Source organism: Musa acuminata, chromosome BXJ2-6 (assembly GCF_036884655.1).
Source record: "Musa acuminata AAA Group cultivar baxijiao chromosome BXJ2-6, Cavendish_Baxijiao_AAA, whole genome shotgun sequence".
In the NCBI taxonomy this organism is placed as follows: Eukaryota; Viridiplantae; Streptophyta; class Magnoliopsida; order Zingiberales; family Musaceae; genus Musa; species Musa acuminata.
In genome coordinates, this window is record NC_088343.1 from 10,362,412 (window position 1) to 10,382,065 (window position 19,654).

A 19,654-nucleotide genomic window follows, 5' to 3' on the forward strand; every position below is an offset into this window, starting at 1 on the left:
TGAGGTTTCTTCCATGACTATGGCGAGGTGAAAGCTCTCATAGAGATCACAGGATATCATTAATACTCCTTTAAAATTGCATAAAGGTATTTCTAAAGTGTATTTCCGAAGGTATTCACTTATGTTTGAAATTTCCTGAACAGAAAAAAGAAAAAGAAAAAGATTGACAGGGGAGACTGACCGGGCAAATCCAGTTTCGGAACCCAATTCTTGGGGAACCCGTGCAGACTCACCCCGAAACTTCTCCGCATGACGTGGTGAGGCCCGGTCGACGCATTCTATCAAGAAGTGGGTCCCGTGAGGAGGGACATCACGCTGGTGGTCCCTCCAGGTGATTCGGTGTGGCTAAAATGGCCGTGTCGGGGAAACACAAATATCGATTTGCTAGAGGGAACGGGGGCGGAGCGGCGAGCAACACCCCCGGCATGTCGGGACCTCCGCAGCGACGGCAGGTAAGTACCTTCCTCCTGCACCAGTCTCCGATTATTCCCCCGAGTCGTGCGATTTTATCGAAAGAGTTCTTGGGGCGCCGACCTCTGATCCCTTCTTTCGGTCTCCTCGCGGTCGCCTCAGGTCTCGCTGAGGGGCGCGAGCGCTAAGGAGATCACAAGGGACGCCCTCCTCGAGAAGCTTGCCCACGAGAGGGAGCTCCGTAGCTACCAGCGCCGTGCCTCCGCCGCTGCCCTCTTCATCCAGGTTGGTACCCTACTTCCTTTCTCCCTATATTTTATCTTTTTGAATTGATATCGTGAAGATTGGGAATTTATGCATCGTCGACTCGTCGTGATTTAGTACGGAAATATTTTATAAAATTTTTATATAATTTCTGGAAATAAGGACGTATCATTTCCTAGGAGCACGATTGGTCCATTGACAATTCCAGACGTAATGTTTTTAGTGGTGGTCGATTAGTGCCAATGTGAAAGTAGGCGTCATGTTATAATACTTGCAGAATTAGATTTTGTGTCTTACTTGGGTTATAACTCTGAAGTCATTGTACACTTTGTAAAAGGACGTTGTTTGTTAGCTCTGCTATGTCCACATTAGGAGGTAACGATAAATTTGTTAACGCAGTCAAATAAATTTTTCAAAATTTAACTTACGAATTGAACATCTGCATCCACATATACGCCACATTTTATGTGGCAGCCCCACAATGTGTTTGTGCTAAGTTTGTCTGAAGTAAACGATGCAAAATGCTGAAAGATGATTCTGCATGGGTTTCCCTTTTTTTCTTGTGCCTCATGTACAATTTGACTGGATTGTAATTGGTTATCCTGTGACTGAATCTCAACAAGTGATTTTAACTTGTTTCTGGTTTGTTACTTCTCATTCAGAGAGTCTGGCGGAGGTATATTGTTATCAAGAAGGTCTCAGAACAGCTTCAAGAAGAATGGGAAGCATTAGCTGATCACTATGATGATCACATGACTAGTGGATGGATCTCCAATAATTTCTTAAGACCCTTCCTTTTCTTTGCTACTCGCTCACCGGCTCTGTGGAAGCTACAACTTAGGAATGTGAAATGTGTCATGAAATGTTTTGGGATTCTCTTACAAAGTATTAGCTCAGCTGGTATGCAGATTTTCATAATCCTTGCATTCTGAATGAAGTTTACTACATTCTTATTTTGCACCAAGGAACTTCATCTAGAAGAGGTTGTTTTGATGCATTCATCAAACAGAATCCCTTAGTAATTCCAGAACTTCTACATTTCCTGCCATTTCATGCCACGCTGCATGTCGAGATCAACACTTCTTGCTGACTTTTTGTTCTTGTGACTTGTAGATGCACAAAAGAACTTTTGTTTACTATCTGTGGGTACCCAGCAGGAGAAATCTAAATGGCTTTATCAAGCACAAAGGCTAGTTTCATTGTGCCTGTTTTTCCTTGCGGAGTGTGATAATTCCAGTCATGTGGGTGACCTGGTTCCACTTACAGCTCTGGCAATGCGCTTAGTTGTTTTTTTAACTGATATAAAAGGATGGAAGAATCTAAGAGCTGATGATATCGGAGATGCACATTTTGCTGTGAATAGATTAATTGGATTTATGACTACAAACCTTAGTGGTATATATAGCTGTTTTAGGAAGTACATGCTGAGACATGGTCCTCAGAATGCTTCCTGCAGGACAATTTTCTCATCATCAGAAAATAATCTCCTGATTATTGCAAGTGCCATGACTTTATCTTTGCGCCCATTTCATTTGAAGAGGTTAGATGTGAATGACTCCAATGTTGTTGATGTGAATGATGCTTCTAAGAAGTTCTGTGTATATATATTGACGATTCCATATTTGACTCGGCTTCTGCCAACGCTACTTCTGCCTGCTCTTAAACATGAGCGTGTTCTGCTACCATGTCTCACTGTTTTATCGGTAAACCTCTACTCATCATCTGTTTGGTTTTGGAACTTTATTATGCATAGCTTCATACATCAAATAACTGTTATTTAGGTTATGTTTTTATTAAATCTGTCCAATACATGCCCTGGAGATGAGTGTGTTTCCTGTTCATCTAGATTTAGAATCCAAGATGTTTGTTTTATGATTCTTCATTGCATATTCTTGAAGTACTATCAGTGAGACGGATATCTTTATCCAATAAGCTTTTAGTTTTATGACAAAGCTATCTGCTGCCTTAATTAAATTGTTTTCAGAAACTAATTCCTTATACACACATATGAGAGGTTTGTGCAGATGGGGTTGTTTGTGCAATTCTATCTCTCAAGGAGAATTAAGCATCTCCTCCTTAATAATGGTTCTGCCTATGCTTTTAAATACGGTGACACATATACCAGCGCACTGATATGTACCTATCATTGAAAAAAATGAGTACCAACTAGTACCCATACATGGTTCAAAGATGTCCTTGATCGTGCTGGTATATATTAGGCAGTATGTGTCGTGCTGATGGTTATTTGAAACCATGATTCTGTTAGTTTTAGCACAAAACAATTATCATCTATTAACAATATACTCTTGGTATAGTGACAATTTAGATATCATTCAACTAATCAATATCTGGGTAGGTGCTTGCAGGTTTCCAAGGATAAAATCTTTGATGAGATGTTGAATCTGGACCAGTCTGAAATGTCAGGTCTGACTGCCAAAGCAATTCCTTCCTTGGGCTGGGCCCTTGCAAACATTGTAAACTTGTCTATAGAAAATAATGATTCTGGTGCTTCTGGCTGTTTTGTCCAAGGTCTAAATTGTCAACTATATGTTCATGCTGTTAACTGTATCTCAGAGAATTTCCTACATTGGCTGGAGAGCAATGAAGGATTGGTGAAAAAGGATAGTGATGATATATTGGTGACTAGTGACTCTTTTCCAGGAGATGCTGATTCAGATGAATGCACTCATGCGATGTTCCACACTGATCTTCTTAGACCTGTGCATCAACAGTGGCTTCTGAGGAAGCTTCTGACCATGACAAAAACAATTACTCCAGCTGAAGCGGCAGATTCTTTTGTAACAAATCAGAGCTTAGAGGATCCTAGGAACTGGAGTCTACAAGATGTCATATATTTCTATTATTATTTCCTTCGAATATTTTCTTTGTTGAATCCTGTTGTTGGCTCGTTACCTATCCTTAATGTACTATCCTTTACCCCCGGATTCCTTCTGGAGCTTTGGGAAATACTGGAAAGTTCTATTTCTTGTGGAACTGATCATGTGTGTCATGACGTCAAACAATTCAGAGATGAACCTTTCGAGAGACAGACTGAAGCGATATCTGATACAAGGCAACCTCGAAATATGAAGGACAGTGGAAGTAAGTGGGCAAATGTGCTACAAAAGATTGCTGGAAAGTCAACTAACGAAACTCATGCCTGTTCAAGAGATGTCCCTCTATTTCCGAGCCAGTGTGCTGAAGAAAGCTACGACATATGGGATATTGGAGCTATGAGACAAGGTGCTCAAGGAATTTCGAAGGATTTGTCATGCATCTTGTATCTCTTTTGTGCTACTTATGCACACTTGTTATTAGTTCTAGATGATATAGAATTCTATGAAAAACAGGTAATTGATGCTCACTCACTTTCTAGGTTGTTTTTGTTTTTTATGTGAATCTGATTTTGTCCCATCTTTTTGGTGTTTGCTCCCTTTTCCATTAGGTTCCTTTCACGCTGCAGCAGCAGCGAAGAATTGCAGCAGTGCTTAATACGTTTGTTTATAATTCTTTGGTCCACAATGGAAATAGTTGCAGACCAGTGATTGATGTGGCAGTCAGATGCCTTCATTTCCTGTATGAAAGGGACTGCAGGCACAAGTTTTGCCCATCTTTTCTATGGTTAGCGCCTGCTAGAAAGGGTTGGTTTCCAGTTGCAGCAGCTGCTAGGGCTCATGAAGCTGCATTTTCAAACCTGCAAGGTACAGATACTTCAACCATTCCTGCGGTGAGCTCTATTCTAACAACCGTACCACATGTATATCCATTTGAGGAAAGGTATGGTGCTGATTGGTTTTAAACGAGAATATTGCTTTTCCAATGTGGTTATTGTTTTTCAAATCATATATCAATTGTTTTCAAGCCTTAATATATGATTCATTTTATGAAGCTTTATATCAAGTGCTGTGGTTTTTTGCTAGATAACTATTAGTCTTCATTGATTCATTAGTGCAGAGGGTGTCTAATGATATCATAGTATGATTGTTCTTTTGCAACTTGAGTGACCAGGGTCTAAATCATGAAAACAGCATCTCTGCTTGTGAAGTAAGGTCTTGTGTATTGTCTCTCCTAGATCCTGTACTCGTGGGAGCCTTGTTGAAGTCATTTGATTGTCTAGAAGCAACAAGCAACTCCAGAAGAATACTTGTGTTTTTAATGATTCGTGTTTCATCATTTAACATCCGTACACCTCATACAGGATTGGCTTCTGACTGGTAGGGTGTGGTTTGTACATAGATTGGTATTTAGATCTATCCTTCAACAAGTTTCTTTAATTGTCTTTTCAAACACAAGCCTAATGAACCGTTCCACTTAACACTAATCAATTGTAGATAACAAAAATAAAAAAAGACATGAATGACATTTTCAATATGATCAAGTAAAGAAAGCAAAAGAGCAGCCTAGTGCACGAGGTTCCCACCAATGTGGTCTTATTTTTGCAATCAGAGAGATTATATTCATAACTTGAAGCATGATAAGGCCCATCCTCATCACCATCAAGAATGAAGAGATGTAAAATTACTTTTCAGATCTGGTGGTGCAGTAGTATAGAGGACTATAATAATCAGGACCTCTGGTTATCCTTATATACTTAACATTGAATTTTTTTCATTTAGCCATGTTTTCCTGTTAAGTGTGTCTGGTAAGAACCTAAAGCATAAGAAAGTGTCATTGCCCTGTTCGGTACATAGAACATTGGCAACCTGAATCTCACCTAAGTTTCTAGAAGGTTGCTAGCTCCAGTTTTGTCATTGTATGAATAAAATGAAATGAAATTTGTCACAGAAACTAGGGTAAGTTTAACTTATAAATTATTGTGAAACTTTAGGAAGATCGGGAAGAGGGATGCTTATTTTCTTTCATCATAATTATGATAACTCAGTCGAAAAGAACTATAGATAGGTGACTTATAGGATGTCAAACTTTTTGGCTGTGCATCAAGGGAAGTAGGAACATGTTTCTAACACTAGACATGTAAGAAGAATTGATGTTACATGAACTGGAAACCTTAAAGTAGATTTCTTGTCATAAATGAAATGCATCTTAAGGACTTGGTTATTATGAATTTATGATAATTATAAGGTATAGAGATTTGGTTAAGATAGGGGTTAGTTGCATCTGGAAATTCACCTCTGCTCTTTATGCCTTTTATAAATTTATGGTCAATACTATTTCTACATGACCAGAAAACATAGAATAATTTTGGTATTCTTATAGCTTTTCTTTTGAATTCTATTTATAGTCTATAATTCTTTTTGCTAATGTATATACTATATAGTGGCAGAGTTGAGATGCTTTAAATGGCATTGTATTCCTCTAAATTGCTGATCCCTGAATTACTTGGTCCTCGGCCTGTCAATCATGCATTTGACCTTTGATAAACAGGATGGATTTATACACATAAGAAATAATTATCATTTGCACATTTAGTCCATGATTTCGTAATATCCAGTATTCACTATGTTCTGGAAGCAGAATTTGATGTGATGCATTATGGATTGTTGCCTGGTACATACGGGTTTATTAACAAGTTCTCTGAGATAAAATGGTCATAGCATCCCTATTTATGATACATATTCAAAAAGTGAAAGGATGTTAAATGAATAGTGCTGTTCATAGATCAAATCAAGCGTGCCCTGGCTTCCCTTAATTTTAGGTCTTTGGCCCAACTTGGTCCAGCCACATGTGATCAACACAAATGTGCACTGAGTCTGACTTGCTTCCGCCATCCTAAAGATTTAAACAATGTTAAAGCTGGGTTGGGTCTATAGCCCCTAGGCTTGGCTTAGTATAAACCCTGGGCTATTAGCACCCTTGGAGAAAGTTTACTTAGTCAATAGTCATCATCACTTCTGACATTCCATCTTTTTAAGTTAAGGCCTTTAACAACTAAAAGGGGCCTTATTTGCTCATGGATTAAAAAAGAAGAGATTGTTTGAGATGAGAGGAATAACCACTTTTTACTCTCTGTTTGTATTATAAATGTAGACATAATCAGCAGATGTTAAATTTAACTTTCCTCTAGCCTTCTTCTCAAACAATATTAGTTGTTAGTTGGACTTGAATGTCTTAACATTGTATTGAACTATTGTCTGTGCTCCTGGTGAGATCTTACTAGTTCTGATGAATTATTAGATTGTTTTAAGCAGCGATTTCAATAGGTGCTCGGGCGAGGCAAGGCGAGGCCCGAGTGCCTTGCTTCATGTCTAGGCGCCTCGCTTCAAAGAGGCGCCACCTAGGCGCTCGTCCGAGCCCAGGCGACCGAACTAGTGTTTTACATTTGGTTCAATCTCCGGTGCTTTAGTTGGTTCGATTGAACCAACTAAAGCACCGATATCAGCCTCCCAACATCCCTCTTGCGACTTCCCCCACCCTAACCCTGCTCGCGATTCTGCCGTTGACATTTCCTCTTTACTGTGCTGCCTCTCTCCGCTATCGTTGCCTGTCTGTCGCTGCTCTCTACTGCCGTTGTCGTTGCTTCTCGTTGCTATCGCTACTCGCCGTCGATGCTGTCGTTGTCACTATCGCCCCTCGTCGCTCCCGTTCCTGCTACCGCTGCTGCTTCTCTCAGTCAGCAGCCTTAGTCTTACTCTTACACCACTGTCATTGCTCGCTGCTACCGCTATCGTTGCCGCTGCCACTATCGCTGCTGTCGCTGCTTGCCACTATCGTCGCTCCCGCGCCCGCTGTCATTGCTGCTACTGTTACTCTTACTCCCTCTACTCACATCGACTCGATAGTATACTGTTAACAGTATATTAACAGTATACTGTTAACTGTATGCTAGTAACAATATTTTTTTATTTATTAGATTAATAATAAATAATTTTGATTTTAATACTGCTAATTTTTATTTATTTGAAATTATTGTTATTGTTTTGAATTTTGAGATTTTTTTGTTGATGTGATATTGTGATTCTATAAGATTTTTTAAATTTAATATCATATTTTTATTTAAATAATTATATTTATTAATTGCTTTATATATTTTTATATTTTAGCGTCTCGTTTTGCTCAGGCGAGCGCCTAGCGCCTCGGGCGTTTTTGCACCTTGGTGCTTTTTGACGCCTAGTGCTTTTTAAATCACTGGTTTTAAGTCATTTGTTTCAGTATACTTCCATTGTGGATTTGTGATTTATCAGTCGCTATGCCAAAGAAAAAAACTTAACATTCCTGCCTTGGTTGATGTCTAATACATCCTTTTATTGACTATGCATAGTTGCTAGTTGTATTATATTCTGTTGATGTTCATTTTGTCTTCCATTGTCTTACAACATTACTTTGCTAGTAACCACATCAAGAAGAGTTCACACAGTTTTACTTTTGAGATTAATGCTTATCCTATTTTGTGTGGGATTTTCTTTTAGTTCATAATGATGCCTTCTTGCAGGGTCCAAATGTTTAGGGAACTCATCAAGTTGGACAAAGTTTCCAGAAGAGTGGCTGGTGAATTATCTGGACCAGCTTCTGGTTCAATTGCTATTGTTGTTCGTCGAGACCACATTGTTGAAGATGGATACAAGCAATTGAACTTCCTTGGGCCTAAGTTGAAGTCATGCATTAATGTTTCATTTATTAATGAAAGTGGTCTTCCCGAGGCTGGTCTTGACTATGGTGGTCTGTCAAAGGAGTTTTTAACTGATTTGTCTAAGTCTGGCTTCAACCCAGAGTAAGTCATATTTAATTTGTGCTTTATTTTTTTTTCAGATGCATCTCAAATATATGAAATCTAAAGGATAAACACTTATTTTTGGTTGGGGCAGGTTTGGTCTATTTTCACAGACATCCACCTCAGATAGCAGCTTAATTCCTAATATGGCGGCTAGATTGTTAGATAATGGCATTGAGATGATTGAATTCCTTGGTAGGGTTGTTGGGAAAGCACTTTATGAAGGCATTTTACTGGAGTATTCTTTTTCATTGGTATTTGTGCAAAAGCTACTAGGTCGGTATAGCTTTCTTGATGAACTCTCAACTCTGGATTCTGAACTCTACAGAAATCTTATATATGTAAAGGTAAATAATGTTCTTCAAGCTTTAGTCTCTCTTTAAGTTGTATGGTCTTGCTGCATGTTTTCATAAGTCAGGTGATGTTTGCTTAAACTGTTTTATTTAGTCATTTTGAGCCTACGTTTTGATAATAGATCATGGTCATTTTTGTAAGAATACCTTTCAGCTATGTCGGAGAACAGATTTTTAAATATGTTGATGCTATTTAATTTCTACGAAGATTATGTACTAAATCAATATTATATTTTCAATCAATTTTTAAAAATGATTTTGATCTCAAGTTGCTTTAGTTTTTCATGTTACAAGCAAGATTTAGGATCACTTTTACATATGTACTTCAGTAACTTTGTAATATTAGATTCCTGCAATAACGCATCATTTGCTATCGTGGTTTGTAGCTATTATATTTAGAAGAATTTACTTCCTTCCCTTGGTTATATGAAAAGTTCTAGATCTCTTGGCATGTATATAGGAAATCTCTAAGGACTACTTGGATGAAGAATAAAATCTCGAGTTTCAACTGATGCCTTACCTGCTTAGAATCATCAATCATTATAGGCTACTATGCTATAATCCTAACTGGACTAAATAATGCATCAGGTCTTGACTAAAATATCTCTCAAATTCATTGCTTTATGTTCAATTTAGAATTGGACAAAACCCCCAGGGTCCTTTATGTTGGTCGATAACAGCCATGTAGGGATGGTCATCCTAGTTAAGGTATAGTCGGTATAGTCTAACCCAGTGCTTTTAAAAGATGCCCAGGCTGTCACGGACAAGACTATAAACGGGGTGTTTGATGTAATGCTTTTGTATGTACATGTCTTTCAGTTTTGTTCATGCTTTGCACAGCATGTAAAGGGCTGATAGTAGGCTTAGCAGTTCCATTTTCTTTGGTTTTGGTAGTCGTTTTAGGCTTGCAAACAAAGATTGTATCATGTGGGCACTTGTGGGGATTTCGGTCTGTAGTTGACCATTTTGGACCCTTTGTTGTGCGACCGTTCAGAGCTTGTGAAGTCTGTTTGTAATTTGCATTGACTATGAAGTGTTTGCTAAAATGATTGATTGTGGATTCCGAGTGAGATGCTTTCTTTAACTCGTTTTCTCTTTTGTAGGTCCTAAGAGACTATAGGAGGTTTCGGGGAGGTTGATCTTTGTGAACGGACACGCAAGGGTGCCGCACAACTTAGGTAAAACCAGCTAAGTGCGTGACAAGACGCTCGCCTAGGCGCTCGGGCGAGGCAAGGCGAGGCCCAAGCGCCTCGCGCAGGGTCCGGGCGATGCTCTTCACTCGCCTCACTCGAGCACCTCGCATAGGGTCCAAGCGACGCACTTCATTGAAGCGTCACTTAGGCGTTCCCGTGAGCTGAAGCACCGGGCGCCTTAGGCGAGCGCCTGATTGAATCCAATGAGTTGAACCAAATTTTGGACTCTGGTTTGATTCAACAATGACTTGGTTAGTTCAATTAAATCTACTAAGTCTAATAGTAAACATTGAAACCCACCCCCTTCCCTCGACTCGCTCGGTAAACCCTAGGATCCGCCGTTGCTTCCTCTGTAGTCGATGGAAAGGTCCAATCTTCCTATTCCACCACCGACTAAGTCCTCCGCCATCGACATAAAGGTTCGAATCTTCCTCCTTCACCATTGCTTTTTTCATGCGTAGCTCCCTCTATCGCCTAATCTTTTATGTGCAGCTCCCTCCGTTATAAAGGGATAGGTCTGCAGCTTTCTCCGTTGCTATTGTCGCTTGGGTGAGGCAAGGCGAGGCCCAAGCGCCTCGCACAGGGTCCGGGTGACGCTCTTCACTCGCCTCACTCGAGCACCTCGCATAGGATCCAAGCGACAGACTTCAATGAAGCATTGCCTGGGCGTTCGCGTGAGTCGAGGCACTGGGCGCCTCAAGCGAGCGCTTGATTGAATCCATATTGTTAACAATGGATTAAAACTACTCTTAACAGTGGATTATTAATCCTTGGAACTGATAATTAAAACTGCTATTAACTATTGTTACCATATTTTCATTTTATATTATATATATTTTAAAATTATATTATATATTTTAAAATTTTAATATTCTAGAGCGCCTCGCTTGACCTTGGCATCTTTTGGCACCTAGTGCTTTTAAAAACACTGGTCTAACGACTCTAACCAAGGTTATATATTAGTCTGATGCCACATTCGATCATCTAGTGGACCAATATGGTACCGGTATTTCAGGTGGTATAATGATCTATATTGTTTGGTAAAGTTGAATATTATAATAAAAAAATAAATGAACTGATATCTACTGTTGTTGAGCCATATGTATTGTGTCAATACTTGATTGAAGTAGTAAAAATTGTTTAGTATGTATCTGTCTGTTTGGCATTTGAAACCTGAGACTTGAGTCTAAGGCCTCATTTCTAAATAGGCCCTCAGTTCCAATATCAAGAGGAAGCTTCTGCTTTGAGTCAGTTTGTCTTCTAATATCTTGTATGAGTCAGTATCAGCCTTCCAACCGTCTCCCAATTCAAGGAGACTGCTGTTGAACTCCTAGTCCAAGCAGAAGACTAGTTTGACAAATGTAGTTCATGTCTATGCTGTTCTCATCAGTATTCATCAGCTAGTGTTGAGGCGGCTATCATATAGGCAGGTAGGTCCAAGGCACCCTCTTTTCCAAGTGGTTGACTCTGCCACACTTGAGTCTGGACAACATGAACTGACCTTGAAGTGAACCATATGTCCTGCCCCAAGCTGACCGATGTGATGTCTGATGTTCTTGTTGATGACATTTTAGTGTCAGGTCTAAGACTCTTTAAGTTCTGGGTGATTTAGGGTGAAGCTGCTCCATAACAAATTTAAGTAGCTGTATCCTGGGGGCATATATTTTTAGCTTTACTCATACTGTCACAGTATGATATTCCTAATTTTTAGTCATCTTTGTGGTGTGTTTTTAGGAGCCAAATTACAGATTTCATGAATATCAGTTTATATTCAATTATTTCTTTATAATGTGAGTAGCTTCCTAGAGAATGTCCCTGGCATAGCAGATGTCATCTTGAAACAAAATCTTCACAGCCAATTTTTAGTTTGGGCATTATGTTACATAGATATCTCCCTTTTCCGATATTTTTGCGTTCGAAGCACATGCAGGTCTCCAGTAGAACATTGTAGCCTTTTGATCAGAGATTTAGGTGCATACCATTTTGCAGCTGGTTATTGACTATGCTTGGCTTTGACATCTTAAGTGTTCACTCAAATGTACTCAGTACGGCACATCGGAGTAAAGATTTAAGTGTATACCATTGTAGAAGCCAAGTTTCTCTTCTGTCTGTATATGCTTTAGGTTGGATTTTGGCACATTAACTTGGTAGCTAAGAGCAGGGTTTTGAATACCGGTCCATACCGGTGTACCAAGCTCTACTAGGTGCGGTACATATCGGTATGTACCATCGATACACCAGGGCATACTGACGGTATGTCCTAAAACCTTAAAAATGCCTCCACCTACCATGTCAGGGCGTACCGACCGGTATGCCTTGGTAATGGTCGAAATCCGAGGCGGTACCGGTTGGTATTCCTCGATATCGGTTGGTACGTCTTAGTATCAATCAAAACATTAGTACCGCTTGGTAGAGGACGGTCCACATACCAGTATCCTCTCGGACCAATATGTACCGCCTGTACCGGGCGATACACATCCCTGGTTAAGAGTATATTTTTGTCGAATCTTTGACAGGGACTTCTCAATTTTGAATTTCTTTGAAGCTTGCTCCATATCAATGGAGAAGGATTTTATGATACCTTTTTGTTCTTTCATGTTAAAAAGTTTAAAAAATATTAGTTGTCATAAAATGGCAAGTAACCTATAATATGCTGCCATTGAGGAACAAGTTTTGGAATCCATGCCATTAATAATTGGCACTTATTTTTCTGAGCTGACCAGTGGTATCAAAGGAGTTGACTGGTACATTTGCTTATGTTTACTTTATGATTATGATTGCCTTTGTTACGATGATGAAAATATTAATGTTTTTTTTGTTGATGCTGACACTGTTAAATTCATTTCACACTTCAGTATTACATGTATATTTAGATTGAAACTTTAGATATTCTTATATTCAACAGCATTTTGATGGTGATGTCACGGATCTAGCTTTAGATTTTACCGTTGCTGAGGACATATGTGGGAAGAGGATTGTTACTGAGCTTAAACCTGGTGGTACAAATATCTCGGTAACAAATGAGAATAAGTTGCACTATGTACATGCAATGGCAGATTACAAACTGAATCGCCAAGTATGTTTGTGGTTGTGATACTTAGGCATGTTATTTTATATGCCTGTGATTACTGATACTTCTCTTTACCGAATGTATGATGCAGATACTCCCGTTTGCAAATGCATTTTATAGAGGCTTGATTGATCTCATATCTCCATCTTGGTTGAGCTTATTTAATGCAAATGAATTCAACCAGGTACTTCTCCCTTCAGATGTGATGTGATAGAATTGTAACATTTTGTATAATGACATTGACTCAGGGCACTTAAGAGAGGCCCAATAATAACATATAGAAAATCAGAGATGATCTTCATATTTAGACATCTTGTGGTTATCTGCAAAATTCCACTACATATTCTTACAATGTAATATCTTTCTGTCAGACACTTGAGGGATTCTTTTTATGGTCAACTCATGATGTTGTTGCATTATTATTTTTCCTATGTTCATGCCTGATGATAAATTATGCAGAAAATAATAAACATTCGAAGCTCATTGCACATTTGATTTGATCTGTTTCATCTAATGGAAATTCCTGTAAACAGTGGACTGTTAAATTTTCTGGGGAACTCCTCCCTTCTTTTGAGAAGTTTGTATCCTGTGTGGTCTTATGATCCATAATTGCCTCATGCAGTTGCTTTCAGGCGGTATAAATGACTTCGATGTTGATGATCTCCGAAGCAATACAAAGTATTCTGGTGGTTATTCTGAGACAAGTCGTACAGTCAAGCTCTTCTGGGAGGTACTGATCTAGTAAAACCAAGGGTTTTTTTATGACTAATCTGAAGTTCAACACGTGGGAAAACGTTACATCATTGCATTTATGTTTCTGGTTCTGTGCAGCATTCTTTTGTTGCCATGTTGGAGTGGTCAGTTAGCATGATCTCCTAAATCATATTCTGCATCTTAAGTGGTTTTCGCTCTGTGAGAAAAATAATATATAATGCACCAAGATTCTTGGCTGTGAAATATAAACTAATGATGTTTTTTTTTTCAATGTTGGATGATCATTTGAGTGTTAAGATGATCATTAGAAGTTACAATGTCATCCAAGGATCATTCTTGCGTATCATAAACTAAATGCTAGTTATTTTTTTGTCTTTTTAAATATAATTACATTGAATAGTCTGGTGTCATAGACAAATTACTTTCATAGATTGTTTACCTAATTATAATTAACAAAGTTCAATCTACTAATAGTAGTTGATTTCAGTTCAAGTTTATTTGACATGGCATTATTGTGAGAACAATGTCCAAAATGTTAATGTTGTTGAGCTGAGGACATTGAGATTGATAGCTGGTGTTACAAGGAATAAATAGATTAGAAAATGATTGCATCCTTGGAAATGTATATATTGTTCGTTTAGGAGAGATGGCGGAAAGTGATTTAAGGTGGTTTAGTTATTTTTTAAGAAGACCATTAAATTTTCCAATAAGGATAAGTTGGGAGGAAACCAAAGTAGTTTTGATCGAGAGCAATGAGAAACGGCTACACTACCCTGGACTTGTAGAAGATATTTAGTTAATTTGTTCCAATTTGCAAGAAATCCATGTCATTTGTACCTTAGATATGGTTTCTTAAGGATCTGTTGCTTTGTTAATGGTGAAATGTTTTAAAATGGAGTTCAACCTTGGACACGACACTAACCACTCTATGTTGGCACTAGGCTTGATCTAGGCTTAATTTCTCGTCAATCAGACTGTTGAAATTGCTTGAATAGGAGTTGAAGCAGCTTGGGACAGCTCTTTACGACTTGAGACAGTCAACAAGAGGTGATATTTCAGCATTCTTAAGCACTTTCCAGCCCTTTTGGAACATCATAGTACCTATCTAACTTGGTATGATAGCAATGAAATTTTATCTCCATTGGTAGAAGTGTAAGAAAGGATCTCAATCCAAAAAGACAAGCACAAGAAGGTCATAGTGAGAAGATCGGTGAAGCCCTTTGGAACATCATAGTACCTATCTATCTTGGTATGATAGGCTTTCTAGCTAAGTGAAGTTTTATCACAACTGGAAGGTGTAACAAAGGATCTCACCCCAAGAAGGCAAGCACAACAGTCATAGTGAGGTGTAGTGACTGTCATACTGTTTGTTACAGTAGGAAACGACTGGTATGTACCAGTCTGCCTGACAACTGGTACACTGGTACATTGACCAGCCCGTTTTGGGCAGCACAGAGGACGAGTGGGGTGTTCTGTTTTATATGCCTATGTATCGCCTGATACAGTTAATACTTGATTGTTCTTGACCTGTATTGGTTAGTAACCATCAGATTTTGACCGTACCAGTCCAATCGAGCCAAATCACTTGACCGTATTGGTGATACAAGGGGTGTGCTGGATGGTGCACCTTCGCTTCCTGCATGCTGCCTGAAATGGGCTGGTCAGTGTACTGGTTGTTGGGCAGACTGATATGTACCAGCTGTTTCAGACTATATCATGCAATATGACAATCACTGGTTGGCACTTCTATAAAATATAGCAATTAATTGTACAATGGCACTAATTCGGTTCAGCTGATGGATCTTTTACTGTCATTGAACTCTATGTGGAGTAGTATTATTAGTAAGAGCTATCAAATTCCTTATATGGGTTTTGTTAAACTCTCTCAGGTCTTTACATCTTTTCATACCACTAATGTGATTGACATATATCTCTTTGCCGTGCATTTGTGAGTCCTGTTTGGGCATGTCCATCTTTTCAAAAGGATTATCTTCTATATGTCCACCTTGCAGGTTGTGAAAGGCTTTAAAGCAATTGAAAGGTGCATGTTACTGAAGTTTGTGACAAGCTGTTCACGTGCTCCTTTACTTGGGTTCAAGCACCTACAGCCTGCCTTCACCATTCACAAGGTATTATTTTGCTTGAGGCTTTTGATACCTCTAATCTCATGTAATCAGTAACTTGTACAATCTATATTAAAGGCTTTAATTTTAGAGGAAAAGATCTCTATCCTGGCTCAGGCAGAAGCCCACTGCTGGGTAAAGATTTGGATTCTATGGCCCCGTCCCTGTTGGAATCTGAGACTTGGTTGGTTAACCTGTTACACTGTCATGCCTGGGGTCAGACTAGACCCATATGAGACTTCTAATGGCAATTTTAAGTTGTGAAATACTCTTTTACATAGCAATTATCATTTTCTTAAGTGTGGCGTTACTAAAGAAAATCCTTCTAGTAGGACCCTAGTTACAGATTTTTTATTCTTTGTTAAAGGACTAAGGTAAAATTTCTGTTGGCGGGGTAACTGGGGTTGGGTTGCTGGTGTCCCTGTAGCATTGGTGTAGCTAGGTGGTTCGGTGGCGGCCATGGTGGCGATGGAGGTTGTGTAATGGTGATGGAGAAAGAGATGATGATGTTGTTGGTGATGGTGGTGGTTGTGTAGAAAGGCAATCAAGTGGAAGAGAGTGGTATTTGGAGAAGATTGCAAGATGGAGTGGAAAATGTCGGTTGGCCTGGTAAGTGGGGAAGAAAAGAGTGAAAAGATACAAATATTATTAGTAGTGTAATTAAGCCTTTTTGTGTGAGATTTTGGAATGCTTAAAGTATATTCCATTTCTGTTATAAGTTACTGATGGCAGTTCTTTTTCCGTTGTTACCTTGTCCTGTATATCAAGTTGCATATTCTGTTGAGGGGTTTAAACCAATAATGCAGAGGGTTATCTGCAATATAGTATCTCTTGAAGTTATTAACTTAAATATAAAGTGCTCGATGTCATCCATCTTTCCTGACCTTAAACGTTCTGGATAAAGATCCTAGGGTTTAGTTTTCCATGCAGTAAAATGCTTAGATTAATGACTTATTCAGGCGTATATTTAATTAGCCGAACAAAATTGAAGGTTAGTTTGGTTTTGGAAAATGCATACTTATAGTTGCCAGTTAGATCCTGGAATGTTATGGAATGGTCATATCAAAGTGACCTTGATAGCTTGAATATCTCCTCCATTTCTATGTATGGCCTGACAATGTAGGCTGTAGAAGATGGAGATTTTGGAGAAAGGATTTTTTTTTTTTGCAGGTAACAAGTGATGGCCATAACAAGCAGATGGGTCAAGTGGTGGACTGTGGACTGTTGCTGTGCCATGTTCTGCTCATGATAACAGAGAAAAAGCAATCAATATGAGACCATTTGCTGTCTTGATGTGAATGCTACTTTTAATGACAAAGAAGCCTTCTTATCAAATTATTATATCATTGATTTTTTTAAAAATAATGGTCATTACATAATTTTAGCAAAATTTGACCTGTTCTTTGACCTGGTTGGTCCTGCAATCCGGTTAGGTTCTGACAACACCAGCTCTCTCTCTCTCTCTTATCCACAGCTTTTGTGGTCCACATACAGAACTGAGCCAGGTTTCCAGTTTAATTAGGATCCAATATTTCTGAAATTTTGTTTATAGAAAACATCATTCACATACGATTTTCAAGATAAAGAAACTGACATTTAGACCTTGTTTTCTGCTGATATGCTGGACAAAGTTGTTACTCTATTCTGAAATCAGTCTTGATTTCTTTCCTGTTTGGCTTTTCTGGGAGCTAAATGTGTAGTTCACCAAGACTAATAGGATATGATAATAGGAAAACTGTTTCTAGGTGGTTGTTTTGTGAAACCTGTAATGTCTTGGATTTCAATTGTTTCTGTGCTTTATAACTATCGCAGTTTCTGTCTGATCAGTATTACTGAAAATTTAAAAGCTTGCCTCATGTTCCAGTTGATAAATGTGTCTCCTTCACTTCTATTATGCTACTTTTTGTTATGAATTGTTGATGGGTTCTCTTTACATTATATGCCTTGGAAAACTAGCGTCTGGAAAACAGAAATTTAAGCATGCTCGAGACACTAGGGAGAGCTTACGAGTCAGTTTCATGTGAGGCCTTTCCAACTATTTATCTGTTGCTACATAGATAAAAGTATGGGTAAAAAAGAGTGTTGATGACACAAATAGCTCCAGATCTCGTTCAAAATCTACAAGCAATTTGCTGTTTTATTACTGTTTGTTACACAATGAATTTGATTCTAATGTTCCACCTGAAATATATTTGTTACTTAGTCTCAGCTGGTTTCCAATTTGTATGTTCAGGTCGCGTGTGATTTACCCCTATGGGCTACACTAGGTGGACAAGATGTGGATCGGCTTCCCTCAGCTTCCACCTGCTACAATACACTCAAGGTAAATGACAAGATGCATCTTCGGTACATTATTCTTCAAGTTGCTATCGCTGTTTTCCTAGTTAAACAACTACTCTTAATTTGGCAGCTCCCGACATACAAACGATCGAGTACGTTGAGGAACAAGCTTCTCTATGCAATCAGTTCAAACACTGGATTCGAACTTTCTTAACTGTACATCATTCGACTTGTGTAATTTGTATATCCTCCTGCACCCCCCTCCGACATCATGTCCAACAGGCTGTGGTAAAGTGAAAGATGTATATTAGCATTACCGCATCGTGAGAGAGATCAGTGTATGGTTGTGACCACAGGTGGCATTGCAATGTATTGTTTGAGGACTCGTCGATCCTCACAGACCGACCAAGGCATGTCTGTTCTGCTCTGTAATGATGTATTGACTTGTGGTCAGAACAGATCGATGCGTGCAGGGAGTTATACTACCCTTCTCCATCTACGAGATGAGGAGTAATGTTTAGAATATCTCGTTCCTGCTACAAAGTTGATGGGAATCCATGTTTGCAGTAGAGATTGGAAACAGTTTTGATGGCAGCAAGAAAGGAAACAGAGACAACCAGAGGACGCTTCGTTGACTTCGAGCATGAAGTTTGCACCAAATCTTTTCTAGTACTGTAAGACAAAATCACATTGTACAAATGAAAAAGGACCCAAGATTCCCAACACTATTAGATCTGTCACCTCATAAGCAGCACTGGAAGACATTGGCACTGGCACTGCCAAATGGTGGGAGAAACCTTCACAGTTCATGAAGTGTGTTATGAAGTAATTCCTTTTATTCTATTTTTGTTTGTATCATCTAATCTGTCAAGCCATCAACAGGAAGTTATTTGTTTGGATGGATATACTATTCTCACCACTGAAGTCTTATCAACACACCTCTGCATTCCACCATTTTTTGAAGAGCTTATGTTGCTGCTAACATCTTCAATCATCTTTCAGTGGCAATTAAGGTAGCTTACTGCAGTGGAAGTGTATACAGAAGACGACCATTGGAATAGAGGTAAGAATGCCTGAGGAAAGCATATGATATTGCGAGTGACTTGATGTTCTCTTTTAAGTACATGATCTGTGTCGTCACTGGCATAACCTGCTTACCATCCAAGCTTCCTTTCTTTTATAAGCAGCTACACTAAAGGAAAAGGGTAATAATGACCCTGAAACACTCCTTGCTTCTCCTAGTATCCTTTATGGCAGAAGGTTAACAATGCAAATACAAGAGACGATCAGAACAAGAGAGGTGATGGCAATTTGGTGTAATTTCTGCAAATTCAGGGCAATAATGAACTGCTGCAGAACAAAGAGACGATCAGATCAGAAGCAATGGCCAGCGATAAGCGTTAGGTGTAATAACTGATGGCAATTTGGTCTATTTACTTTGTGAGTCACAGTTGATATGTTGAAATGTTTCTCTCTCATCTTGATACATGCATGCAGACATATAATCCACTGCATTAATGTCTATTTGAGTACTGGACCCGACAATGTCATACTAGCATATGCCGATGTATATCGAT

The 19,654-nt window shown here is 38.9% G+C and overlaps 1 protein-coding gene across 1 annotated transcript; it reads left to right on the top strand.

The window, feature by feature from the left end:
* Positions 1–306: 306 nt before the first annotated feature.
* On the top strand, positions 307–19,040 carry LOC103987653 (E3 ubiquitin-protein ligase UPL7). Its single transcript, XM_009406010.3, has 14 exons — positions 307–452; positions 574–696; positions 1,338–1,575; positions 1,789–2,378; positions 3,042–4,025; positions 4,121–4,452; positions 8,066–8,344; positions 8,439–8,691; positions 12,796–12,966; positions 13,052–13,144; positions 13,583–13,690; positions 15,687–15,803; positions 18,031–18,120; positions 18,208–19,040. Exons 1-14 carry the CDS (start codon positions 351–353, stop codon positions 18,289–18,291), a joined length of 3,564 nt encoding a protein of 1,187 aa, XP_009404285.2. The 5' UTR covers positions 307–350; the 3' UTR covers positions 18,292–19,040.
* Positions 19,041–19,654: the final 614 nt, after the last annotated feature.